Genomic DNA, 25,196 nt, shown 5'->3' on the forward strand with positions numbered 1-25,196 from the left:
CCGTCCCAAATCTAGATTGCTCGTGTTGGCCTCCAGGCCTGCTCTCTACCACCACCACCCTCCCAGCCAAGCTGGACTCACATATATTTGAAAAGTCACACACACACACACACACACACACACACACACACACACAATTCTACTGTAGTTATCTTAATCTCAGACCCCCATCTGGGCACCCAGGGAGACTGAAGTCTAAGTAGGACCTCCACCAGGCCCCGGCATCAAGCAAGCACCTTTCCAAGTCTTGTCAAAGGCCACTTGGGAGCCGCACAACCCATTCCAACTGTTTGGGCCCTTCCCCCACCCCATACCTCCTCCTCAGCTCCCTGGCTCTCTGAAACGCGTCCAGCCCGTGGCTTTTCAAAATTATGGGAGGGCCGCTGAGCTGGTCACCCGGCATCTCTGCTGCTCTACACTTCTCAAGGGATGTGGCCCAGGTGCCCCGAACCCCCCAGGAGAGAGGGGTGGGAGGCAGAACCACCGAGGGGCTGTGTATGGCTGATCCTAGGTATACAGCACGGAAATTTTCCCCTCTGCGCGCTGGGAGCCGCCCACCTGCCCATGCCACCCATCCCACCCCCCACCCCAGCCCAGTCCAGCCCCGACGGGTAGAGGATAAGGTTTATCAGCGATTCCCAGGATGGGTTTCACCAGAACGGGAGCCTGCCTCCCGTCCTCCATTCCCGGAAGAATCCTAACATCAATACGCATAATAATAAAAATAAGAAAGGGACAGAGCTGCGCGCGCGTTGGAGCCACCTCCCCTGAGCTCCAGCGGCTGGCGGGGCCGCCGCCTCCCGGCAGCCACAGGTTGCCGGAGTGACCTTTCGCTGCTCAGCGCCCCTCCGCCGGCCCGATCGCGCCCAGCCAGCGAGAAATCATCTACCTTTTGTCGGCGGGGTGGGAGGGACAGACCGAGCGAGGGAAGGAAGGCAAAGGGCCACGGAGGCGAGCCCCAGCCGGTCCGCTGGTCGCGCTGGCAGCCGCGGAGTGGGAGGCCCGGAGCGGGCGCGGGCCGGGTCCTCACGGGGCGGCTCCCCAACCTCCCGGCCACCGACCCGCCCGGGATCGGCGCGGCGAAGGCCGAGCTCGCTCTTGTCCACTCTCGTGTGTCCAGAAAACCGGCCCGCGGCTGCCGGCAGAAGAGAAGGCCCCCTTGGAGGCCGGAACAAGACTTTTTTTTTTTTTTTTTTTGGTGTGTTTTTGAAGCGCGAGTTTTCGTATTAATCTCATACTTTGGCAGTCTTTGTTAAACAGCTAGGCGCGTCACGAGGCTCTCGAACATTTTAATAATTTTTAGACGCCGTGACCTGCGGTTCACCCCTCTCCAGGCCTCCCCCATGAACAAGCAGTTACTATAATACAGTCGCGCAGTTCGCTAGGTCATCCTGAATTTTGTGCCGGTCATTACGTGGGCGGAAAAAGTGACAGAGCAGAATTTCGGTTCAGTGCATCCTCTCCAGCTCACTTTTTGCCAGAACGTTCCCTTCACTTCCACGTAACCCCCATCTCACAAAACGTCCCATTTGGATAGGACTCAGCCGGCCCGGCCTCCACTTTTAATATTCTGTCATTCCCGGGTTTTTGTCAGCTCTGGTTCCCAGCAAAGAGGAAGAGGGTAGGATGGTGTGGGGGTTCCCTGTGTGGCCTGGGAAGGAGCAGGCACCCTGAGAAGTGGAATTATGGCCTTGGGGATCTGTGTTCCAGAGAGCAGGCCAGAGAGCTCCCTTCCTTACAGCCTCCCCGATAAATGGCTGGATTTGGCGGGCCAGTGTCTCAACCATAATGCATACGCCATCTACTTTATTCTATCCCCCAATGTCAGGAATAGCCCCCATTTCTGCCAAAACTTTGGAGGCCCCGGAGCCCCAGGAAGGACCCCTCCACCTGGGGAGGGGGTGAGATTTGGTCCAGAGGTCAGTCAATTTGGGGAAGACAGCTAGAAACGCACTGGTCCAAGCTGAGGACTTGGCTTTCAGAGACTCTAATTCTTCCTTGAAAACAAAACAATATCCTCCCAGCCTGCAGTTTTTGATTAACACCACTTATCTGTACAGTAACTCCTTTGCCTACCCCTATCCCCACCACAAGGAGGTTCAGGGGCAAATCAAAGAGGCGTCAAAAATATCCAGAGATTGTCTTTGGTTTGTCCCTGCAGGATCAGAATCTGGTGGACTGCCAGCAACACATGTCCCCTTCCTGCAGCCTCTGAGGGACCCACAAAGGCAGAGCAGGTGGCTCCCCTTCATCCAGTTCAAGTCTAGGAGGAGTGAACTGGTACCCCCCTAGTACAGGGAGGTCGGGGAGGGAGTCCCAAGGTACCCAGCTCGGCCTGGGATGGCAGAGGATTCTCCTTCCCCGTCCTGAGGCCCCCTCTGGCCCAGGACTTTGGGCTGCTCCAGTCTATCCCACAGGCCCATAAATTTGCTAACATTATGTCCTGGGATGGAGGAGAAGGAGGAGACAGATCCTCCAGTTCAGGCTTTTACCTCTACCTCCTCTAGACCCCAGGAATTCCTTCCTGGCTTGACTCCCTAGAGAAACTTGCCTAAAGGCTGAGTAGAAACAGGGACCCATACCCAGCTAGTTTAGTGGGGGAAAAAATGGGGTCAAATATATTTGAAATTTGACATTCAACCCCATTCTCTCTCGTATTTCAAAAGGCATCTTTATGAAAACTCTTAGGTTATCTCTATTCTGGCAGGACAAACACCCACAGTGCACCTCCTGTATTGAATGCTTAGAAGAGAATCTGATGACATCTCATAAAAGCAACAAACAGTCATTTAAAGACCCAAAATAGACATATGCCCTGGTGTCATAATTACAAAGTCTCTAAGCATTTTACTTAGGAGATAAGCTTAATGCATCAACTCAAGGTTCATTTCAGGTCGCCTGTTTCAACTCCACTTAAAAAGCCCTCTCTGAGACCATTCAGTATTTTTCCTTCTCATTTCCCTTCCCTCCTCCAAATAGGAAGAGAGGATCTGGATGAACATACAAGTGGAGGTTTGGGAGAGTGAGAGCGTTAACAAGCTAAACTGCTTTCAGTATCCAGGTTCTTAAAATCAAGCGATTTGAAAGAGGGATGGGAGTTTAGAAATGGTCCCGTCTTGGCCCCTGGTCATGGATTTCAGCTGTTTGTACCCAGCCTGAGGGCCGAACCCTGCCTGAAGAACAGGCTGCCAGGGGAGAGAGGGGTTTGGGGGACCAGCTGTTTGGCCCCTTTCGGGTAAGCTGCGAAGGACTGACCTTGTTGGGACTCAGGCCTTCACCTTGGAAGCCTTTCTTGGCCCCGCCAAACCTCCTGCAAGGGCGTGTGGGTAATTGGATTTTTAAAATGTGTGCTCCTAAGTAGGTTATAATTAAATTTTATATGGTGACTCAAAGGTTATCTTGGGCAGAGAAAATTGCGCCCGAGGATTCGCCATACCCCCAGCGCTCCCTTTGGTACAGCTCCCCACTCCACCAGCGCCTGGTGTTGCGGGTTTTGTTGTTGTTGTTTGTTTGTTTTGAGAACTGTTTCATCCTCCCTCCGTTTCTCCTCCCCCAAACATCTGCCTCTCCTCCCTCCCCAGCTCTGCTCTTCCACGCCCCCCACCCCACAGCCCACAAGCCTTCCTTACCTCCAGCATCCCTTGCTTGCTTTCTTCTCTCTTCACACACAGCCTCCTCCCCTCTCCCACCCCGCCCCCGCCGCTAGACGCCACCGCCGCCTGCTCACGCAAGCCGTAAACTTTTGACCCTCCAACTTTCCGACCCCTCCGGCAATAACACTGGCCTCACCGCCCAGGGTCTCCTTCTGCTGCGCCGGCTGCAGGAACCGCAGCGCAAACCGCCTTCCCCGCCCCTCCCCCCACGTCCCCCCACCACACACACCAGGGGCCTTAGACCTGGGGAAGAGGAGTCTTTTGATGATTAAATAACGTCCAGGGAAAAGACGCCAACCCCCCTTCCCGCATTTTCACCGGCCTCTTGTTAGGGTGCCTGGAAGAGCTTTTGATGACCCCCTTCTCCCCACTCCTGTCCCCCCAGAGTGGGGGCGACTGCTGGCAAGGAGACGTTTGGGGAGCGGTAGAATGGTCTGACCTAAGGAAGGGTATTTCTGGAGCAAGAGTTCCCTGGGAGCGGAGGAGGCGACCGTCCCCACAGGGCTAGAGAGAAAGAGGGAGCTCAGAACCCGGGCCCTGCGAGGCCCCGCGGGCTCCGGGTCACCTTGCGCGGCCGCCGCTCGCTGGCGCCTCGGCGGCCCCAGCCTGGCTGTGAACTTGGTCTAAGGCGGACTCTACTGGCAGCTCGGGGACGTTACAGCCTGTGCCTCGGCCAGCGCAGCGGCCGCGCAGGCAACCTGTGCTCTTTGGGTTTCCCCCGCGCAAATGTTTCGTCCCGGGCTCCTCATCTCTCCCAAGGAAGGGTTTCATGCCTCTTTCCCTAGGGGTCTTTGAGAGTCGGGAAATAGAAAAAAAAGAGAGTGAGTTAGAGAAACACACCCAGAGAGAAAGATAAAAATGGAACAAGCCTGCAGAAAACCTGCCAGATAGGGATCATACTCCCTGCTGCCTCCACGTCCCCTAGGTGAGATGTTCCCACTCGCTCGGACTCTCCCTCCACGTCTCCCCTAGATGTTGCTTTCCAGGATGAATTCCCTCCTTTCCACCTGACCTGGATCATCTCCTGGCCAGGCACCGTTTCTCCCCAGATGCATCCATCTCTAGCCCACAGGGTTCTGAGGTTCAGGGATCCCTGTCACCCAGGTGGGGCCTCCGAGCTCGAGCTCCAGGCGGCAGCCAAGGCCACAGCCTGGGGGGGGGGGGGGGATCAGCCCCGATCCACTCAGAGAGCAAGGCCGGAGCAGCCGGCGGCAGCCTGGCAGCCAGCGTTTCCGAGCAGGAAAAGCTAGAAGATGCTGCGGAGAGTGCGTTTTCCTCTCGAAGAGGAAAGTTAAGGAGAGAAGAGAAAGGGAAGAGGACACCTAAAACAGAGAAAAGGAGGAGAAATAAGGGGAAGAGAGATTAAAATTTGGGAAGGTGGTCATATTGGGAGTCGGACCGATCCCCAACTGCCTGAAGTTCAATCCTTTCCAGTCTCCTAAATCCCATTTCCTCTTGGAGCCCGAAATGTGGGGCTCAGTAAATTCTCCAAAATGAAAGAACGCAAAATCCGCCTAAACCTGTCGGCATGCCCCTGCCCGGGGCTGAGCGGTGGAGGTAGCGGTTGGCACCCGGCGAATAATGTATGCGGCAGCGGCTGGCAGCCCCAAATAGGCCGGCGCTCTGGCCCTGTCTGCTGACCTCTGCGTGATCCCGAACTCTATGAATTATTGATGAGATATGAGCGTTGATTTCCCCTTTCAGGATGCAAACTCCATTATATTGTTAAAATGGCGATTTAATCGTTGAGAATAGCTTTGGTGTGGGTTTTCTCCCCCAACTCATTTGCGCCTCCTTCATTTTCATTTAACTCTCTTAATTAAATCCTTTAACAGATTTTAATCACTTTTTGGAGGGAGGGGCAGGAGGAGGGGATAGGCCATCACTACCACCACCACCAAACACTAAAACAAAACAAGCTTCTAGACCAGAAAAAGCTTCTACCTTGGGGAAGTTGAAAAAAAAGGTGGGGAGGGGCACTAACCCCTCTATAAAGGTCAAGCAGGGAACAAGTATCAAAAAAAACCCCACAAAAAACCCGGCCATCGGAAGGCTGGGGCATCCTATACTCTGACTAGAAAAAGTCCGTCGGGCCCCGGGGTAGGTATTTAATTCCTCCCCACCCCCAGGAGATTTGGTGTGAGGTCTGACTGTAGAGAGTAAGTCTCACTTATACCTGCTAAGTGCAGGGAATGAGCTGGGGAAGGCCATACGATTCTTTTGGGGAATGACTCTCCAATCTGGGCCCCAGGGACACTTACAGAGATTTGTCCCTACGCCTTAAGGAGCCCCTATTTCTCCCCTCCCCCTCCTTGGTTTCTAGGCGGTGTCTGGGTTAATTAATATGGATGTGTAACAGTGCTGCAGTAATCGATAAATCCCGCTGTGGGCAGGGCCCAGCCTGAAATCTGATTACTCCTAGAATCTCCCAAAATGAAGAGAGTGACAGTGGGCTCTCCCCTATCCGAAGGGAGGGGTTCTTGCCAGCCCTGTCCTCCTTGGTTGGCCCAGGTTGGCCCCAGGCTGTGAAGTGCATGAGCCTTCTCCTCTCTGTCCCCGCAGGGACTGAGTTTGGGCGATTGTACAGTGCCGTCTGCCTGTCTTCTCCCTTGCTCTGAATCCTCGGCCTTCCACCCCAGCACCCAGACCCCAGGGATAAAGGGATCAGGGCCAGAAAGGAGCTTCCAACTTGGCTCTCCTCCCCACACCCTGCCTCACCAGCCCCCAGTGAATACCTTCTCACAGCCAGGGAAGGGTTAAGTGTCCCGGCTGCAGTTATGGAGAGGAAGCCAATGAAATATGGGCCCTCGGAACTCCAGGCCCGGCTGGCTTTCCTGTTTACACTTCTTTATACTTCCTCCCACCCCTGTGGCCAAGGAGAAACAACACAAAACAAACAAACAAAAAAAACACAACTAAATAAAACAAAACAATCAAATTGTCTACTGAGTGATGGTCAGGCTGGCCTCCAAGGGGGAAAGGGAAACTTTAGCCTCAAAGTCCTGCTGCCGCCTCCTGGGCCCTGCCCCGAGGTGAGGGTGCGCTGTTGGCTGGGAGGCTGGGCGCAAGGACCTGGCCAGATGGCACCAGCCGGCAGCTCAGAAGGTTGAGGCCTGAATCGAGAGGAAGCCGCTGTGGCTGGTAGGAGGGAGTAAAAAGTCCCAGAGAGACCTGGAGAATGTCTTGAGGAAGGTGGGAGGGGAGGGTGGGGGTCTGGGGCAGAGGACAGAGCTCCTTTGCAGCACAGACCCCTCCTCACCTCTCATCTCCTCCCCAAACAGGTCCTTGTTGGGGTTCAAGAAAGACTGTTATCCAGAGACTGTTACTCAAGTGGAGAAGAGGAAAGCCCAGCGAGAGCGCCTTCTCCAGGACCCGCTTAGAGCAGAAGACCTTCCAAGCGTTTTTTGGCCTCCGCGGCGGAAATGGGCAATCCGCCTGCTCCGGGCTGCTCTTTACCACTCCGGAAAATCTGTCTAGATATGCCCAGCGGATGTCCCTGGGCTGTAGGTCCTACGCTCTTTATCAGAATTTGCAGAACTGACGTGGGAGAGGGCCAAAAACTCTTCAGGGACGCAAGCCTTGGTGGTCTGGAGTTTCTGAGAGAGGGGGGCAGGCTCACAATAGGATAGGGCTTCCCAGGAGGCCCCAGGTCGGATTCTGCCCCCAAGCAGCTTCCTCTGCACCTCACTCAACTCATCTGCCTTACCCAAAGCGGAAGCCTGTGGAGGCTGTGACCGACATTTATTAGTATTTGAGATGGTGCTGGGAATCTGTTGGGAGAAGAGCCTCCTTCCCCAAGTGTACAAATGCCCCACACATCATTCTTGGGGAGATGTGTCTTCAAATCAGGGTGAGGACCCCAAGTTCTCTGTCCTTTCTGCCCTCAGAGCCTGTGAAGGCTCTCCTGTAAGTCAGGCCTGTGCAGGGACTGAAGCGCTCAGGAAGCAGAGGGTGGCTGTGGGAGAGGACAGAGGGAGAGGGTGGGAAGGTCCTTTGAGGGGAAATGGAGGGAATCTTGTGACCCGCTCCTTGTCCCCAAGACCAGAAGCGTCTTAAGGTGCCACATGTCCAATTCCAGGCACTATCCACAGGAATTGGTAAGCGGAAGCAAGAGCTGGCAGGCTGGCAAAAGCTGGAGTGACAGGGTGGTTGACCCAGTAAGTCTCAAAATCGGGGGGTCAATTTGGTGGAGAAGAGGCCTCTGGTTTTTAGGAGGGTGACTTATCCTTGGAAAATAACAAGCTCCTGAGGGTCAAATAATGAAATCCCTTTGGTTTGTGGTGCCACAAAACAAAAGGGCATTTAAGGATCTGGTAGCGAGAGAAGAGAAAAGGAGAGGACCGAGAAAGAAAGCACCTTTCCAATTTTCTCTCCCAGCTCCTGAGTCCCTTTTATCCCTCCCGACACTTGGGTCTACTTGCTGGAGCCAGTTTTATTTATGGAAGGATTTTCAGGGACCTCCTTAAGCATCTAACCCCTCTAGGCAAGGGGAGAAGCTCTCCCCTTCAGCCCGCTGCTGCTCTGTCCGCTCCCCGCTCCCCACTCTGATCTCAGGACCCTACCTAGAGCCAAGCAGAAGGGTAGACTAGGGACCAACAGGCCGAAGTGGGGTGCAAAAGCGCTATGCTCCCCATCTTGGATAATCCTGATGAGGCTATAGAGAATCAGAGGTACCCCTTTCATGGGGTTCAAAGATCTGAAAACCAAAGAATATTCCAGTGCCAGGCAGCTGCATTAGCCTTCTGGGTGCTTTTTCTCAGTTCAGATGTATCCAGATAAAAGTGCCTAACGGCGCACCCCCAACACACCCCTAACAAACGAATGTCATCAAGTTTCTTTCCTGGGGGTGGGAGACGTCTGTCTGAAGACCCAGCAGTGAATTGGCCCCCACCAGGGGCCCTTCTTTCAGTAGTACACAGCCCTCCTTCTTGCCACCTAAATTCCCAAGGACACTGAAGGAACCCACACAGACCCTTTCCCCCCACAAAGAGTCAGACACGATTGCAAATAAAAGCCAGGCGCCCCAACCACTGAGGCCTTATTGAACTGAGTGCCCCCCCCCATTCAGACACCCAGTTTGTGAGATCTTGGTGCAAAAAGCAGACCAAATTTCGCCCACTTATCCTATAGCCCTGCCGGAGGCAAGATTTCCTTCCCCAGTTTCAAGCCCCAAAATTGCAAGGGGAAAAAGCAAAAGCTGGAAGCCACTTACTGCGGGAGTGCTGGGCCTCCGCTGCCGCCACTGCCTTCTGGGCTAGGAGAGCCCTCACCTACCTCTGCCCCCTTCCCCACCACAGCGAGCAGTTAAAGTGTCACTTAACATTCTGGAGAATGTGAAATATACCGTGCGGTGTCAACTCCCCAAAACCATAAAACTAACTTTATGGACCTCACGTGACTTTCTCGAGCCAGTGAGGGGTATCTGTCTGACTTCTCCGCGATTTTTACGATCTAACTTCGAGATAAAACCCCTATCCATTTGACATCTAAATGTCATAGCGACTTTTGGGATAGTTTGCTATGGACAAAGGGGGACAAAGTCAAGGGGTGAGGGGGAAAGAGGGCCCAGTAGAGCCTCCAAGACCCTCTGCTGCCTCCTCACCAGCTTCCCCTCCCCCACAAGTCCAGTAAGAAGTTGGGCCAAGCTGGAAGGGATGTGCGGGTAAGTGCTCAGACTTGACTCTTGCGCTCAGGGTGGAGGCTGACTTGGATGGAGGAGGACTGGGCCCTGGGCCTAGGCCAGTCTGACTGGAGGGGGAACCAGGGGTCTTCCAGGAGGGACCCCCCAACTCCTAATCAAGAGGAAAGGTCAGTTAGGCTCCTGGAGAGGGAGAGAGAGAGCCCTTGATAAGTGCAGAGAAGATTGAGGGTGAGGGAAACCTTTGAAATCCAGCAGATTTTTTTTTTTTTTTTTGCCTTAGTGGGTGGCAGAACTGAATTGGGATTTGGAGCAGGGGACAGGGGAGCTGGGTACCCCAGTACCACTCCCAACTGGCCAGGAGCCTCCTGCTCAGAACTTAGGCCCAAATTACATTCCCTGAAGAGGTGTCCAGGGGCTTTGCTGACCAGCTGGTGGAAGGCCAGGGTGAAGTCCAGCTCAGCCTTTCCTCACCCCAGCCCCACGTGGGGTCTCTGGGCCTCAGTCCCCAGGTGCGCAGGCCTGTCTTCTGGCCCAAGCACTGCTGAGCAAGCCAGGGGCTGAGGTACTTGAGAGGGGCTGCTGGTGAGCACCCTGTTTTCCGTTCCCTGCTCCCCAGACCTATCTAGAATGGTCTAGGGTGTGCCCAGTGATGGGAGAGGCAGGCCCCTCAGAGAAAAGACAAGTGGAAGGGCAGTGGAGGAGGGGAAACATTTATTTGACTTTAAGGAAAGCTACAAACAAATACCAAAAGCGAATCACTGAGACAGGCCCGGCAAAGACAGATTTCACACGTAGCACAGCGTCCACTCGCTCACTACAAATAGTCTTGGAAGCAAAATGGGTAGGGGGGGGGGGCAAGGAGATGGGTCTACCCAGAGTATCCCCATATTTACAAGCTTTGGGCCTCTCTACACCAGACCCATGGATTCACAGAGGAATACACGAGACATTTTACACTGAGGATTCTTTTTGTTTCCGTACACTCCCAGATCAGGCCTGTGGGGCCTACCCAGGCGGCAGGAACTCAAATCTCACTATATACCTTCCCTCTTCTCCACATCACCGCCTGGGTCCTCCCTGGCCCCTTCCCGCCTGCCCCGGGACCAAGCCACCAAGAGACTTGGGCCTGGGGAGTGGAGGGGGAGGAGGAAGAGGAGGGCGGAAAGAAACACAGTCATGGACTCCATCTCCGAGGCCAGCTCAGCTGGGCCCGGCACTGCGGCACCACCCCACCCACCTCCGCTGCTGCCCCTCGGAGAAGTTTCCAGCTGAAACTCAAAAATACAGCGATCATCCTTTTATAAATAAGTTAGAAGAACAAGATGGGGAGGGGAAAGTTCACATTACACATGCGAGTTTCTTTTCTTCCTGGGGGAAGGAGGGCAACCACAGACACGAACATTCAGAAACACGGGTGGGTTGGAGGGGGGCGCGGAGGGGAGCGAGGAGCGTGGAGGGGAAATAATAATTATCATTATTATTAACAATCATAACAAGATCCATCAGTCCAGGAGAGAGGGAGGCCACGGGAAGATCTAAGACCAAACGAAAAATGGTAACACGAGGCTGGGGCGAGGCAGGCGCATGGGATCCAGTCCCCAGCGGGCGGCGGCGGCGGCGGCGGCGGCGGCGCGGGGAGGCTCGGAGGGGCCGGGGCTGGGGACGGCCTGGGCTCTGGGGCCGCCCAGGGCTCCTCCCTGAGGACTCAGGGCTGGAAGGCGCTGCCGGCTGTGGCCAGGCTCATACTTTTCAGTTTGTTATCTTTCTTCCACTTCATGCGGCGGTTCTGGAACCAGATCTTGATCTGGCGTTCGGACAGGCAGAGCGCGTGGGCGATCTCGATGCGCCGCCGCCGGGTCAGGTAGCGGTTGAAGTGGAACTCCTTCTCCAGCTCCAGGGTCTGGTAGCGGGTGTAGGCGGTCCGGGCCCTCTTGCCGTCAGGCCCGGTCATATCTGGAGCAGACAGAGCAGAGCCGCCAGGCCACGTTACTCCAGTTAGGGGAGGGGGGCCCTTGGGTGGGAGGGGGGCGTGGAGCAGGACCCAGGCGTCCCCGGCCACCAGCTCACTGCAGCTCCAATCCTCCCCACTCCAGAGGCCCCCGAATCCAAGCTCGCCTTCTGCACCCTCTCCTCCTGCAGCCCCCACTTCTGCGGGCAGCGAGGCGCCCGGCTTTGTCTCTGGCTCCCTCCCTGCGCCTCACCCTTCGCCCGGCTCCGGCGGCCCGCTGGCCCCCCGGAGGGAGGAGAGCGGCTGCACTTTTGCCCTGGGAAGCTCCTGGACTCCTCGCCCCTCCTCTGCCAGTGGCAGCCTCGACATTTCGGTAGCAAGCAGGACCCTTCCCCACCTTCCAGAAACCCCATCCTTCATCCCAAAGCTAGTACAGCTGGGCGAAGAAAACCCAAGCCGAGTCCGGAACAAATTGTTTTCAAATACTCCTCCCCAGCCCCCAGCTAAACACCTTCTTGGGCTCTGTCCCCGGAGCTGTGAGGACTCTCTTAGAGACTTCTGCCCCCCTGGAAAAAAAATAAATCTCTATTTGAGGAAAGCCAACCTCTCCTCGCCTGCCCCCCCACCCCACCCCAAACGCAGAGAAGGAACGCCCGAGAAGACAAAAAGAGAGGAGAGAGCCAGAATTACCATGGCTGATGTGAAGCTTCCTCATCCAGGGAAATATCTGCGGAGTCTGCCCCTCGGGCGCGGCTGTGGAGGTGGCCATGGGCTCTGGCTGCGCCCGAGCTAGGCTCGGGCTGTTGAGCTGGCTCGCCGCTTCCTCTGGCTCCGAGGACGCGCTGGCCTCGTCTATTTCGGTGAAATTGGCGCTGGAGCTGGCCGGGGTCGCCTGGTCGGAGGGGGACGAGGCAGAGGGCTTGGCGCCGTGGCTGTCGCCGTTGGTGCAGGGCAGGGACTCAGGCGAGGACAGGGAGCAGCTCGACGCCGCTGGCCTGAAGCGGGGCTCCTGGGCGGGCGCGGGGAAGGCGCGCGAGCCCTCGCCCACCGCCCCAAAGTGGCTGGAGGAGGCCGAGGAGCGGTTGACGCTGAGGTCCATCCCATTGTAATTGTAGCCGTAAGAGCCGGTGTGCATGGCAGCGGGATCCCTGTAAGAGCCGCTCAGAGAGCTGCCACTGCCATAATTTAGCAACTGATAGTCCGGGCCATTTGGATAACGCCCCGAGAAGGAGTTTACAAAGTACGAGCTCATTTGGGTGATTTTGGAGGGCTTGATTTGTGGATCGTGGTCGTTATAACCCTGTGCTTCACGATTTATGATGTATTAATGAATTATAGCGATGCACTGTACTTCGTTTTGCTATGTATGCGGCCAAATATGGGGGGGGGGTTGGAAGGGGGATGGGGGGGCGTTAGGGAATCACGTGCTTTTGTTGACCAGTCGTAAATTCTCACTGATGACCTCAAGAGGTAATTCATGCTCTATGGTTACAAATAATGACGATCCGAGAATCGTTAGGGCCGATTCAATGCGAGCCTCCGAGAGAGGGGGAAACAAGGAGAAGGGGGAGACGCAGGGAGAAGGTTGGCAGCGGCCTCTGAGCAGAGCGCGCCACCTCCCGGCCATCGGCGGGAGCGCCGGCCGCAGACCGCCATGGCGGCGTAGGCTGGCTGCCTCCCCGCTGCTCCCCGCGAACGCCAGGCGAGAAAGAAACCCGGCCTAGGGTCACCCACAGGGTTGTGTCTTTGACAGGAGGGACCCTTTTGAGCCTTTACTCACTTTCTTGGGAGTGTGGTTATTTCTCTCTATTTGTGCTCTTCGCTCTGTCATTATTATTTTAACTCTGGATGAGATGATCAAACAGGGAGTTGCTTTTCCCTTACTCTGGTTTTTGCAAGTCTCCGAGTGGGGCGCGGAAATGGGAGAGAGGGTCGGGAAGATATGTGTGAAAAACAATTACTGGCACGGAATACCCACACCCTCACACCCCAGCCCGGCCCGGCCAGCTTCCTAAGGGGCAGCAGTGGCCCGTCCACAGCCCTCAGGCCGAGCAGGCAGGGCCGGGCCGAGTGTTGGAAGGAGAAACTTTCGCTTCTCCTGTGTCCCTTAGAAGTTGGGGGTCCTCTTCTCGACCTCCTTCCCATCCTTAGCCCAGCCCGGGGACGGGCAGAGCCGGGCGGGGACCCCAGGAGGATCCTGGCTGAGGCGAAATGGCCTAGTTGTAGGGAAAAACGGAGCCGGTGACCGCGTCGGGCGTCTGGGGTCTGGGTGGAAACGAGGTTTTCAGAGTTCGGGATCGAGGCAGGAGCCTTTGGCCTCCGCACCAGATGCCTGCTGTTGCATTTGGAGGCCCCCTCGCTAGCGTCTGGGTACTTTCTGAGTGTGCCCCGCGGCCCATGCCTTCCCCGGGAAGGGGTTCCCAGGACCAGCGGCGCCTTGCTGAGCTCGCTGGGCGGCCAGAGACAGCCGCAGCTGGGCCCTTTCTGCCGAGAGGCTATTTTCTTTAAAAATAAAAAAAGGGAGAGAGAGGGAGGAGGAAGAAAGGAAAACAGCGTCCACAGCTTGCCGCCTGGGCGCGGGTGGGGGTAAGAGAGAATGGGTCATTTTGGGTAGATTGGAGGAGACCAGACTGCCCCCCAACCTGGCCTCCTGCTTGCTCAGGTCTCCCCAGCAGGAGAAAGTCATGCCCTTCCGCCGGCGCCTGGCCTGCCCGTGGCTTCGCATTCCCCTACTCGTCACTGAACTCCTGCTTAAGGCCGGAAAGGCAGCCTGGAGCTTCCAGCTGCGGGGGAAGAGAGAGCGCAGGACCCTGATTTGGTCTCCGGAGCCACAAGCCAAGAGCCCAGGGCCAAGGCCAGCAGAGATCGGGCCAGGTGGGCAGGCCAAAGGCCACGGCCTCGGAGGACCGAAAAGCGCTGCCCAGGCGCGAGACCCTCCTGGCCCAGTCTCTCCAGGAGCCCGGGCGTCCCTCCTGCCACAGGCAAGCGAGGGGATGCTACAGAATACGGGGGAAACGGCCCTTCTGGGTCCCCCAAGTCCGCACCCAGAGAGGCCGATCTGAGCGCTGCAGGCTGAGCGGGCCGGCTCCAGCCTTTATCTCAACTGTGACTTCCGAGTCCAGCCGGCCCGGGGGCCCAGGGCGCCCCAGCCTGCGCCGCGGCGTTTCCGGCCCAGGGACCGCGGGGTGGCCGCGGGGGTGGGGGCGTGGCCGGGGAGAGCAGAGGTGACCAAGCGGCGCGTTTTTATGTCTTTATTATTATTATCATCATCATCATCATTATTAATAATATTAATATTATTACGGAAGTATTTCACGTCCAGAGCTAAGACAAGACTACAAACACAACACATAGAAAATTAATAAAATAGAACTTTGTTTTCTTCTCAGGCTCCTCTTCTTACTTCTAGGTAGTATGTGCTCCTTCCAGTGGCTTCGGGGAGGGAATGGGCCAGAGGTCTGGGGTCAGGGAGTCTTCGAGGCCCCCGCTGAGGGGGCTGCGAAGCTACCATCGAACCGTGCACGGGGGACGGGGACGAAATGAGATGCGACACGGACAAGAGTGTTTTTGCTCTGCTTCCAGGAAACATCGAGTGAGTCCGGTCCTCAGTTCTCACGGGGCGGGGGGAGGGAGCCCGGGCCGGCGGAGGCGGGGTCCGCGGGGATGGAGGGGGCTCGAGGGGTGCCGGGTGGGCTCCGGCTGCACGGCCTTCCGGCACCCGCCAGAGCTCTGCAGGCGGGGGCGACCCGGGGAGCCCTGGGCCCCGCCCGCCTCGTGCTGGAGAGCGGGCCCCCCGGCTCCCCCGCCCGCAGAGCCCTCCCCAGCTCTCCAACGCCCTCGGCTGCCCGCAGGCCTCTCCCTTCGCGCCCCCAGCCTTCCTTCCCAGCGCCTTCACTCCGCTGGTTTCTCTTCCTCCTCCTCCGCGCTGAGCTGAGACGCGCTGAGCAGCTTGCTCTCCTTTTTCCACTTCATGCGCCGGTTCTGGAACCAGATCTTGATCTGCCGCTCGGTCAGGCACAGGGCGTGCGCGATCTCGATGCGCCGCCGCCGCGTCAGGTAGCGGTTGTAGTGGAACTCCTTCTCCAGCTCCAGCGTCTGGTAGCGCGTGTAGGTCTGGCGGCCGCGCCGGCCGCTGGGCCCGAAGGAGGAACCTGTTCGGCAGAGAGGAGAGGCTGAGGCCGGGGGTCACCGGGGCCAGAGCTCCCTTTCCCACTCGACCCCTCACACGTGGGCTCCAGCCTGTCCCGGGACGCCCGTCACTCTCCGGGTCCCTGCAGCGCCCCCTCCAGATCCCCTCCGGGCCTCCTCGGCCTGCGCCTCCCTGCCAGCCTTTCCGTGGGGGGAGGGGAGGAGCAGTTTCAAAATCGCACCTGAGCCGGGGGGGAGGGGCCGGGGAAGCGGCGCCCAGGTGTGTCTCTTCCAGGCTGCGCCCTTTCTTTCCTTACATCTGGCTCCCCCGCCCCCGGTGATAGATTCCAGCCCTTAATCCGGAACGACGTGGATCGATCCACAGTGGGCATTAACGGCTCCTCACTTTCTTGTCCCGCTAATGGACATCAATTTGGGACTTAAGGCCGACAAATAATCCACCCTGAGACCCAGGCGCCTGCCTCTCCCACTCACCCCCTCCGTCTGCTCCCACTCTTCTGCTTCTCCCCCTTATTCTCCCCCCTTCCTCTGACGAACGCCCCTTTCCCGGTGCCTCATCTTTCCCCAGCCCCCCCCCCCCCCCCCCCAGGGAAACAGTCCGGGACACACTGCGCTCTCCCTGGCTAGCATCGCACCGCCCCCCTTCCCGTGACGCACTCGGTGTTTAGTGGAACCGTCTCGGGGTGGGGGGGACCGACCAGGACTTGGGGGCCCCAGGGAAAGCCAAGCCCGTGGCTGCGACCCCTGACCCGCAACCCCGGGTTGGCCTTGCCCCCCGGAGAGCCCACTCACTTCCCTGGCTCAGAGTGCGGCTGGGACTTTGCAAACTTTCTAACTCCTGAGGGTGAGAGGGCAGAGCAGGGGACCCTGTACAGGCGCCCCGTCTGCCCTTCGATCCTCACGGAGATGCCCAGCCTGCACCCAGGGCGAGAATGGGGGGGGGGGGGGTGATCACTAGTCCTGTCTCCCGGGGTGGGTGCCCGCAGGGATGGGGCCGCGGCGGAGGCTCACTCACTGTTGCACGAATTCATCCGCTGCATCCAGGGGTAGACGGGCGTGGAGCACTTCTGCTCCTCGGGCTCGCCGAACACGCTCTTGTCCTGCGCGCAGTCGGACTTCCGCGGCTCGGGGTGGAAGGGGGCCGGCTCGTCCGCCCCGGAGAGCGCGCAGGCCGACTCCTTCTCGCGGTAGAAGGCCGGCGCCGGGCCGTAGTCGCAGGGCGCCGCTCGGCCGTAGCCGCCGCCCGCCGGCGGGTAATAGGAGGAGGCGGCAAAGCCCTTGTCCTGGCCGGGCCCGGGCCCGTAGGGCGCGGGGTAGTGCCTCAGCGGGTCCGCATAGCCGGAGGAGTAGAGCGGGAGCTGGCCCAGGAAGGACTCCTGCCCGCTGGCCAGAGTGACGGGGAAGGTGGAGTTCACGAAATAGGAACTCATTGGCAGGGAGGCGCGCGCGGCCGCTGCTGCTCCGCCGGGTTTATGATTTGTTGTGTTTTATAGTCCGAGCGCCGCGCCTATTAGTAGTATATCTGAGATTGGGTTTTAGCTGAGGGGGGATGGCGAGGTGCCAGTGAGGGCCAGAAGGAAATACAACCATCTGATCCAACACTGACCAATGGCAGAGGCAGGAATTGTCAAATAGCACCCAGGAGGAGCGCAGCCCGCGCGAGGGACCCGCGCACAAACCTATCAACCTTTTTTTCCCTCCTTCCTCTCCTTCTCCTTTCTCTCTCTCTCTCCCCCCCAACAACACTACGCGGTCTGTTCCATCTACGTAGGATCTGCAAGAGAGACGTCTGTGCGGGAGGAGGGGGCTTTGGTGGAGACCACCTCATCCCCCAGTGATTAAATAAATACATCCCTCCCTCCCCACGCAGGATAGGAAAAAGTTAATTGTGTTTTCAGAAAAGTTAACCCCTGCGTTGCTCGAGCCCCATTCCCTCAAGGGAAGGGTGGGCAGCCATCCCTGAATCTCACATCTCAACCTAGGCAGGAGAGAACCAAAGGCGGTTTATTTCTGGGGTTTTGTGTTGGTCGAAGGGGAGAAGAGTTCTCCGCTAACTAGCATCCTTGCAGAAAGAGAGAGAGGCGAAAAAGAAACCATCTCCTTCCCAGGTTTTGAAGCGCCCCCGGCCCCCCCCCCCCCCGCCCCCGCCTTGTTTCTCAGATCTGCTCTATCTCTCCATGCCTGGGATTATTTCTGCTTCTCCACAACTCTCATGGTCTGAGAGGCAGGCCAGAGCCTGCTGCCAGAGGACCCCGAAGGCCGGTAAATGGGAGGAGGGTCTGAGCCCGACCTTCTCCTCTGGCTCTGCGGCTAGGTTAGGAGCCTCCTGGACCACTATGGCTGCTACCCACGACATCATGCCTGGCTCTAGTATGTACCGCTTGCTCTTGGCACAGGAAGGGGCACTGGGGAGAGGGCCTAGCCCTCTCCACTAAGGGATAAAGAGAGGAGGTGCGAGGGGCATCCCCCAGCCTAGGTTTGTCTGATTACTTATCCTGCCTGCAACCTTCACCCCCACAAAGACATAAGAATATCCTGGGCTACAGATTCTTGGGAATCAAGGTTGTCTCAGAAAGAGGGTATAGGAAAGAAATTGGTCCTCCTCTAATTTGGGGTCCTCAAACCCTCCTGACATTTGAGGCGATTAGAGACCACCAGGGAAATAGGGGTCCTCACACCTTTTCCAAGTCTCTCTAGAAGCAGGCAGTTCTTTTTAAAATTATTTCCCAAGACTTAATTTTGGTTTAGTCTTATAAGGAGGGAAGAGTCTCTGGGTCTCAGCAGGCAGCTTAGAACTATCAGCCCACATCCCCTCTCCAGATGCTCGCCACCCTCTGTCTCTCTCAGCATCTCTACAACCCCTCCCACCCCCATCTCATTTCTGTAGCACCAGCTTTGCTGCAGTACAAGCCTGAGTGTGTGAGAGAGTGTATGTCTCTGGCTCTCTCGTCTAAAGAAAATGAACATTGAAGCCAGGCTGGAAGACAGCCACAGTGTGTGTTTTCAAAATTCTAATATTCACGTAGAGGATGTAAAGGGTGACCTTCAGACCTGGAGCTGGGAACGGGCCAGGGTGTGGGACAACGTCTGACGGAGGGGCCAGGCTGCGCCTCCTCTCTCCCTTGCTCTTTGGGCTCCTTTCTGTGGGCCAGCTCTCCCCACTGAAGGCGGGACAAGACACCAGGGAAAGTGGTAGAGGGCTGAGCTTGGTGACTAAGGGTGGGGACCTGTTTGGTTGCAAAATGGCCTCCAAGGCTTCCTGAACTCAGGACAACCTCTAGGTTGCACCTTCATGGCCAAGTGGTGATCCCTTCCTAGCCTGACTCTGCAGTCGTTTTATCAAGATTTAAAGAAAAATAAACTCAAGTCCTCTAATGATGGAGCATCATAAATGTTTCCAATCTAGCTGTGATCAGGCCCATAAATGTTCCAATCTAGCTGTGACTGGGCCCTTTCCCACAGAGGCACGTGGAACGTTTGGGCGAGGTGAGCGAGGTGCAAGAGCGCCTGTGTGCACGTCCCTCCTCCCCTGCCACTGAAGCTGGGCCTTGGGTTTCAGCCTGCCCTGTCCCCTCGCTGGCCACTAGGTCCCCATCCTGGGACTGGATGATGTAGGCTTGCCTGTGGAGTCTGGACAAAGTAAGATTCCCCTGTGATAGAAGCAGGAAAATAACCCCCTTATCCTTAGAGTCACAGCCCCAAATTAACCTCACCTCTGCAGGTTGCCTGTCGCGAGATGGAGCCGAAAAGGCAGGGCCTGGGCGCCTGTAGTACAGCATGAAAGGAAATAGCGCCTCATCGCTCTTATCTAAACCCAGAGGTATTTATGAGCGTTTATTCCTCTGATCCGTTTGTTTGGGAGAAAGAGCAGGCAGGCAGAGCTGGGCCAGAGGCCGCCTGGTTTCTGGAGCCAGATCTCTACGAATCTGTCTGTGGTTCAGTCCACTGTCCCATCTGTCTGTCTCCAAGGGGGAATATGTAAATACTCAGCAGCGGGCACAGCCGGCTGCCCTTCTGGGGGGGGGGGGGGTAGGGTCTCTCCCTGCTTCAACCAGGAAGCATGCGTATGGAGAGGTGGGTAGAAATGTGTACCAAGTCTTGAGTACACAACAGAAGGATTGCACAGAAGCCTCCCAGGCAGGGTTTCTAACTGTAGTTTTCTGTGCTTCCAATCTGCAGCCCTGTGGACACACACACATTCCAGCTCCCAGGGAAATGCCTCAGTTGTGTTCAGCTCAGGAGGAAAATTCCCCAGCACCAGCAACCTCAGGGAGGGGTATCCGCCTGTATGTGTGTGGAGGGGAGGGGGGGATTGAGACATTGTCCAGGCTTCCCCTTTCCTCTCAGCTACAAAGCGCCCCCCCTCCCCAGCTCTTTGGGTTGTGGGCACCTTCCCCCACCCCCCTTGTAACTCTGGCTGGGGTGTGGCAGATTGAAACCTATCGACCCAATTCTGTGATTCTCTGGGTTTGGGGAGCATAAATGTTCCCAGAGGAAGCAGTGTGATGGCTCCCAACGTTTGCGAGCTGTTTAGGTGGGACAGGGCCTTGAAATGGGCCGGGCCGGAGCTCGGGGCAAGGACCTCATTTTCATATGCAAATGAACCACCTCGTCTCTGATCTCGGGGTGGGGCGGGCTTCGGTGCTCAGGTCCCGCTCCCCCCACCCCCAGGTCCACCAGCACTCTAGGAGCCCTGGAGTGTTTCAGCCCCCTGCACCAGCCACCTTCTCCTCCCTACCTGACCTTTGCATTGCCCACAGGAAAAATCCCCGCGGGGCCCATCCCGGCGGGGCGCGCTCCCTCGGGGCCTCCCGCACTGGGCCGGGCCTTCCAGCCGCAGGGGGATCTCTCCCGCAGCGGAGAACCTGAAAGGGCTGCCCCTGCGGCCCAGACTCCCGAGGCGGCGCCGAGGGCGCGGGGGACGGTAGCCCTGGCGTTTGCCCTCAGCCCCGCCGAGCCCCTCCAGCTCCAGGCCAGACCCCAGTAACACCTCGGCCCGCCCGGCTCCGCAGGCCATTTCCTGCAGCCCCCGCCCAGCAGCCGGGGCCACAGCACCTTGAAAGGGATGGCCAGAGCCTCCTCCGGAGGCTTGAAAGCCCGAGCTAATCAGTAACCCGAGAGACAGGGGCCCATATTCCAACCCGGCGGCCGCGGCGCGGACCCCCCGCCCCCGCCCCCGCCACCCCTTCTGGGAAAGCGGGTGTGAGGGGTCCGGCAGGAACGAACATCACAATGGTCTGGTTCCTCCGTGATGGATCTTTACTCCCACTCCCAATCCTCACCCCCCCCCCCCCAACGCATCTTTGTCGATTATTTCGCTTGAAACGATTGAGAATGAGGGAGGGGGCCCACACTCACTTGCAGACACCGACAGTTCCCAGAAAATTAGGCTCCATTCCTTCACCACCGATTCACCAGCCCAGGAGCTGGCAAGACCCACCGGCCAACCGGGGGAACACAGGCCCGGTTGTCTTTTGACAACCGAGTGGAACTGCCGGGCCGGCGCCTCCTCTGAGGGCCCCTCCCTTGGCCGAAAAGAAAACCAAATAAACCTGGAACAGCCTTGGCCTCGGATCTCCCGAGAGGCCCGGAGGGTCCCCTCTAGCGCCCGCGGTGGGTGCATGGGGGGGCCCCCCCGCCCGCGGAAGGCAGTACCAGTCCCTTTAAATATCCCCCCAGAAAAAGCCGCATCCCCCGCCAGCCACGAGGTTCGGAGCCAGGATGGGGCGGGCGAGGGGGAGAGGACACTTGTTCTCTAATCCACACTCGGGCGGGCGGGAACCGGGGTCCAACGGGAAGTGGCAATCTGGGCCCGAAGCCCCCGAATCCCGCCAAACCTAAGCCAAATCCCGCCAGACCGGGCTCCGGGCGTCGGGCACGGTACGGGCAGCGTCGCGGGGCTAGCGGCGCCCAAGCCGCATGTCTCCGAACGGACGGTAGATGGCAGCAAACCGCATAATTTGGGGATCACAGCAAACTAAGGGATGATTTATACCCCGCCGAGACTACAGGAGAAAAAGACCTTTCGTCTGGGTGGGTTTGGGGGGTTTTCCCTCTGAGAATGGGCTCCAAGTGCCGTGGGTGCTAGCCGAGAACTCCTCTGGCTCTGCGCAGCGCGGGGTCCCTCCAGACACCCCACCCCGGCCTGCTGGGAGGGCCTCCACCTGGGCCTCCAGGGACCCCTCCCTCGCCACAAGTGGCTGAGTCCCTCTCTCCCAGCTCGGGACCAAGGGGGCCGGTATCCCCGAACACAGCCTCCTTAGGCAGCCAGGGGCCTGAGGCTAACCACTCGGCCTCTGGTCTTGAAGAAGAGAGAAGCAATCACCGCATCGTGCAAACCAAACTGCATCAATCTCTCCAAAGTCGCTTACCTCTTGGCTTGCAGCTTCCCCAGAAGCCCTCTTCCTCTATTTTAAGTCCACACCCAGAGACTTGCACCGTCTTCCACCCCCACCAGCTACTTTAGGAATCTCCCTCTCCAGCCCAAAGCTTCCCCTTCACCCCCAGAAGGCCTGGCTGGGGGATGAAATCTGGCGCCCAAGGGACAGGACTAGCTGTCTGAGCTCAGCGCCAGGCAGCCCTCTAGCCCGGACACCATTAGGCCCCCTAATTGGGTTTTCTTTTTCATTTTCTTCTCCTTTTTTAAAAAATTTTATTTACAAGCCTTAAACAACAACACACAGAACAGCTTCTTCACAATCACCAGGTTTAGATCCAGGAAAGTTTGAAATGTTTCAACATCCGTTATGCAAATGGCAATTTTCTCCTCCACCGAAATTCACACACACACCCCCCCAAACCAACAAAACACAAGTAATAGCATCAGCGTCGCCCAGAAACCAACACATTGTAACCTACCGCGTTAAAAAACCACAAAATTGTCTCCCTGCAGAGCCAGGCTCCCTCCTTCGGGAGCGGCCAGAGACCTGGGCATTCTGAGGCAGGCTGGCGGGGAGGGGAGTACCTCCATTTACGGGCCTCCACTTACAGCCCTTGAATTTCAGAAATGTTTCCAAAGAGAGAGAATGAGCGTGTTTCTCCGTAAACTGTTCTTTCTGCCTCTCTCTAGCCGCCTCCTCGCCCTCCGTGGCCTCTGTGGAGATCCCAGGCCCTCCAGAGACCAGGACGTCCTCAGCGCCACCGCCCCTCGTGCCAATGCTGCCGGGAAACTGCCGACACCGAACCGGGCAAGAGAACTGCATCGGGGCAACTGGGGGGAGGCCAGAACGAGGGAGGGATGGTGGGAGGGGGTGGAGGCGCAAACCCACAGAGGCTGTAGCAACCGGCTTCTTCGAGCGAGCGCCCTGAAGCCCAAACACCCCCAGCCTCCCTTTCGCAGCCCCCTCGCTGGAGCCTCTCCTCCCAGCTTAAATGGGCGACTTAGAGCTCGCCTCTGTGGCCCCTTTCGGTTCCTCCTCCCAGCTTCCCTGCCTTCGTTCCTCCTCCAGGCAGCAGCCACCCCTCTGTCTACCGCCGAATTTCCTGGGAAGCCTCTCCCTGCAGCACCCAGAGGTGGGGTTCAGCCCCATCTTGGACAGGGGAGGGGGGGGGAGACAAACCCAAGCCCCACCTACAAAATCGAGGCAAAAGAATAAGAAGAGAATTGTAGAATCTCCCTTACCTTTGCAGACCTTGAGGTTTCTGTCCTCCGATGGAAAGGGGTGGGGAGGAAGGAGGGGGGAAGAAAAGAGCGTTCGGTTTCTGCTTCATCTTCCAGATAATATTGTCCCAACCTGAGAGCCGTCGCTTCCCCTTCTCTGACTTGGGAGAGAGGGTGTTTCGTTTTTCCTGATATTTGCATAGAAAATGGAGCAAGTTCGGGCTTTGAAAAATGGTATCAGCCTGCAGTCCTGGGCAGATTGTCCATTGACCCTCCATGGTGACTAAAATCCCAGATCAGCAAGGAAATTAACTTAGGAATTAAAATTATTTTAGGTTCTCTCTTTTGTGTAATTCCCACCCTTCCTTCCCCCCTCTCTCTCTTCTTTCCTCTCCCCCTCTCCCGTCCTCTCTCTCCCTCTCTCTTTGGCTTGATCGAACTGATACTGAAGTATAAAAATATCAAGAGGCTGGAGCCCTGAAGGACGACAGTGCTCCGACCTAGGTGTGGTGTCCAAAAGAATGCTGCATTATAACCACCAGGGAAATGATAAAAAGTTCATGTTCACGATCGCCCGGCCACATGACCGGCGCCGGCCAATCGCTGGATTCAACCACTCATAAACTTCTATCACAAAGTTGTAAATTTTCATAAAACAACAAGGAATTTATTGCATTTCTTCATGGCTGCTCCACCAGCAACCCTTTTCTCGGTCGCCATCTTCTTTTCTTCTCCTTCTCGCTTTTTTGGGGGAAACCCCACCCTAAGAAGGGGTGATATTTGGGGTGCAGGCAATCAGGTCGAGGAGCCACAAGGGTCCAGCTGGGAAGGGGGTTCTTTTTGGAACCTCCCCATTCTCACGGGAGCTCTGCCCCCTCTTCTAGTAAAAACTCACCCCAAATACTCCACACGGGGACTGTTCTCAGGCAATTTTGGGGTTAGTCGGGAGCAGCAGCTGGTGTTCTGAGTTGCCAATTGCATCGAGGCAAAATGAAAGCTTCCGTGCCCCCCTCTGCTTCTCTGAACGCCCCCCTCATTCCCAGCTCTATTAATGGCGGGACCCCCACCTGTGAGGCTTGCAGCATGGTGGGTGTGGGGGCCCTAGATCCCCTGGGCCCTAGTTTTCCCCCTGGGAGGAAAGGTGGCCCTGATGGAGGGCCAGGCGGACAACCCGATTCTCGCCTCTGCACCCCACGAATTGGAGGAGGCTAAGGCGGGATCCCTGCCTCTCCCACCCAAATGCCCACTCGCCCAGGTTCCCAGTGACACCTCCATGTGCTCTCCAGGGGGTTCTGCGGTCATTAATGGGGGGAATTGCAGGTTTAGGGGGCCTTTTACTTACAAATTCCAATCAAACAGATTTTAAAACGTCCTTCCCTTCCCATCCTCTTCCTTCAGTCTGCCGACTGCTGCTCTTCCCATTGAAATAAAAATCCAGGGTTTATCATCGAACACAGACTAAAACTCGGCGCCGCAGGTCTAGCTTCGGAGATGCCAGCCTCCGGGGCTTTGTCCCTCAATTAGGGAGTAAGTTTTTTGGAGCAAAAGCAACCCCAAGAACAACACAGTCCACCTCCTGTTTCTCAGCCCCCCCCCCCTAAAATCCTCCGGTATGGTATTTTGAATTAAGCTACTAGCGCCCCGATTCCGGAAACGAAATAACTTCCCCGCAAATGTTTCTCTTTTCTCTCTCTTTCCCTGAGCTCCGGAGGAGACTGCAGGTTGCTGGCGGCGCCCAACGCGAGCCGAAAGGCGCCGAAGAAGCCGGCGGCGAAGGGGCGGGCGGCGCCGCAGGCTCGGGGCGCCGGGATGCGGCCACACCAGCCGGTAAATTCGTGCCGCCCAGGCTCTCCTCCTCTCCCCTCGGCCCCCCAGCCCCCATTTTAAAGTTTCATCTGGGTCACTGTGTTAATTTGGAACACATAAATGAAAGTCCATGGAAGTTAAAATGAATGGAAATAAAATAACCGCACAGATCTGGCGGAAAATATCTGCCGAGTGAGCTGGCAGCGCCTGGCGTTGGAGGCCTCCGGGATTCCTGCTGCTGGTCTGGCCTCAGCCCAGCGCCGCCGCCCAGGAATCCCAAGAATCGCAGTGGAATTGGGTGGTCGTTTTCCCTTTCCTTCCGCTCGCCCTCCGCTCGGGGCCCAGCACTTTGCAAGTCAGCTGGGGCCCTGGCGGCACTGCCCAGCCCTCGGCCTGGGT

At 57.3% G+C, this 25,196-nt stretch overlaps 2 protein-coding genes across 2 annotated transcripts; both read right to left on the reverse strand.

Moving 5' to 3' along the window:
- Positions 1-10,994: 10,994 nt before the first annotated feature.
- Positions 10,995-14,473, reverse strand: HOXB5 (homeobox B5). The gene is made up of 2 exons (XM_079797815.1): positions 11,933-14,473; positions 10,995-11,247 (listed from the first exon to the last, which is right to left on the reverse strand). The coding sequence occupies exons 1-2, from the start codon at positions 12,492-12,494 to the stop codon at positions 11,000-11,002; spliced, it is 810 nt and encodes a 269-aa protein (XP_079653941.1). The 5' UTR covers positions 12,495-14,473; the 3' UTR covers positions 10,995-10,999.
- A 189-nt stretch (positions 14,474-14,662) lies between these two features.
- On the reverse strand, positions 14,663-23,019 carry HOXB6 (homeobox B6). The gene is made up of 2 exons (XM_079797814.1): positions 16,407-23,019; positions 14,663-15,393 (listed from the first exon to the last, which is right to left on the reverse strand). The coding sequence occupies exons 1-2, from the start codon at positions 16,819-16,821 to the stop codon at positions 15,134-15,136; spliced, it is 675 nt and encodes a 224-aa protein (XP_079653940.1). The 5' UTR covers positions 16,822-23,019; the 3' UTR covers positions 14,663-15,133.
- Positions 23,020-25,196: the final 2,177 nt, after the last annotated feature.

This window comes from Cnephaeus nilssonii (genome assembly GCF_951640355.1).
Source record: "Cnephaeus nilssonii genome assembly, chromosome: 19".
In the NCBI taxonomy this organism is placed as follows: Eukaryota; Metazoa; Chordata; class Mammalia; order Chiroptera; family Vespertilionidae; genus Cnephaeus; species Cnephaeus nilssonii.

Excerpts from the sequence above, each read along its gene's own strand:
- HOXB5 (XM_079797815.1), bottom strand. The coding sequence starts at position 12,494 with ATGAGCTCGTACTTTGTAAACTCCTTCTCGGGGCGTTATCCAAATGGC. Across the intron at positions 11,248-11,932 it reads GAAGCTTCACATCAGCCATG|ATATGACCGGGCCTGACGGC; the intron begins GTAATTCTGGCT and ends TGTCTGCTCCAG.
- HOXB6 (XM_079797814.1), bottom strand. The coding sequence starts at position 16,821 with ATGAGTTCCTATTTCGTGAACTCCACCTTCCCCGTCACTCTGGCCAGC. Across the intron at positions 15,394-16,406 it reads GCGGATGAATTCGTGCAACA|GTTCCTCCTTCGGGCCCAGC; the intron begins GTGAGTGAGCCT and ends TCTGCCGAACAG.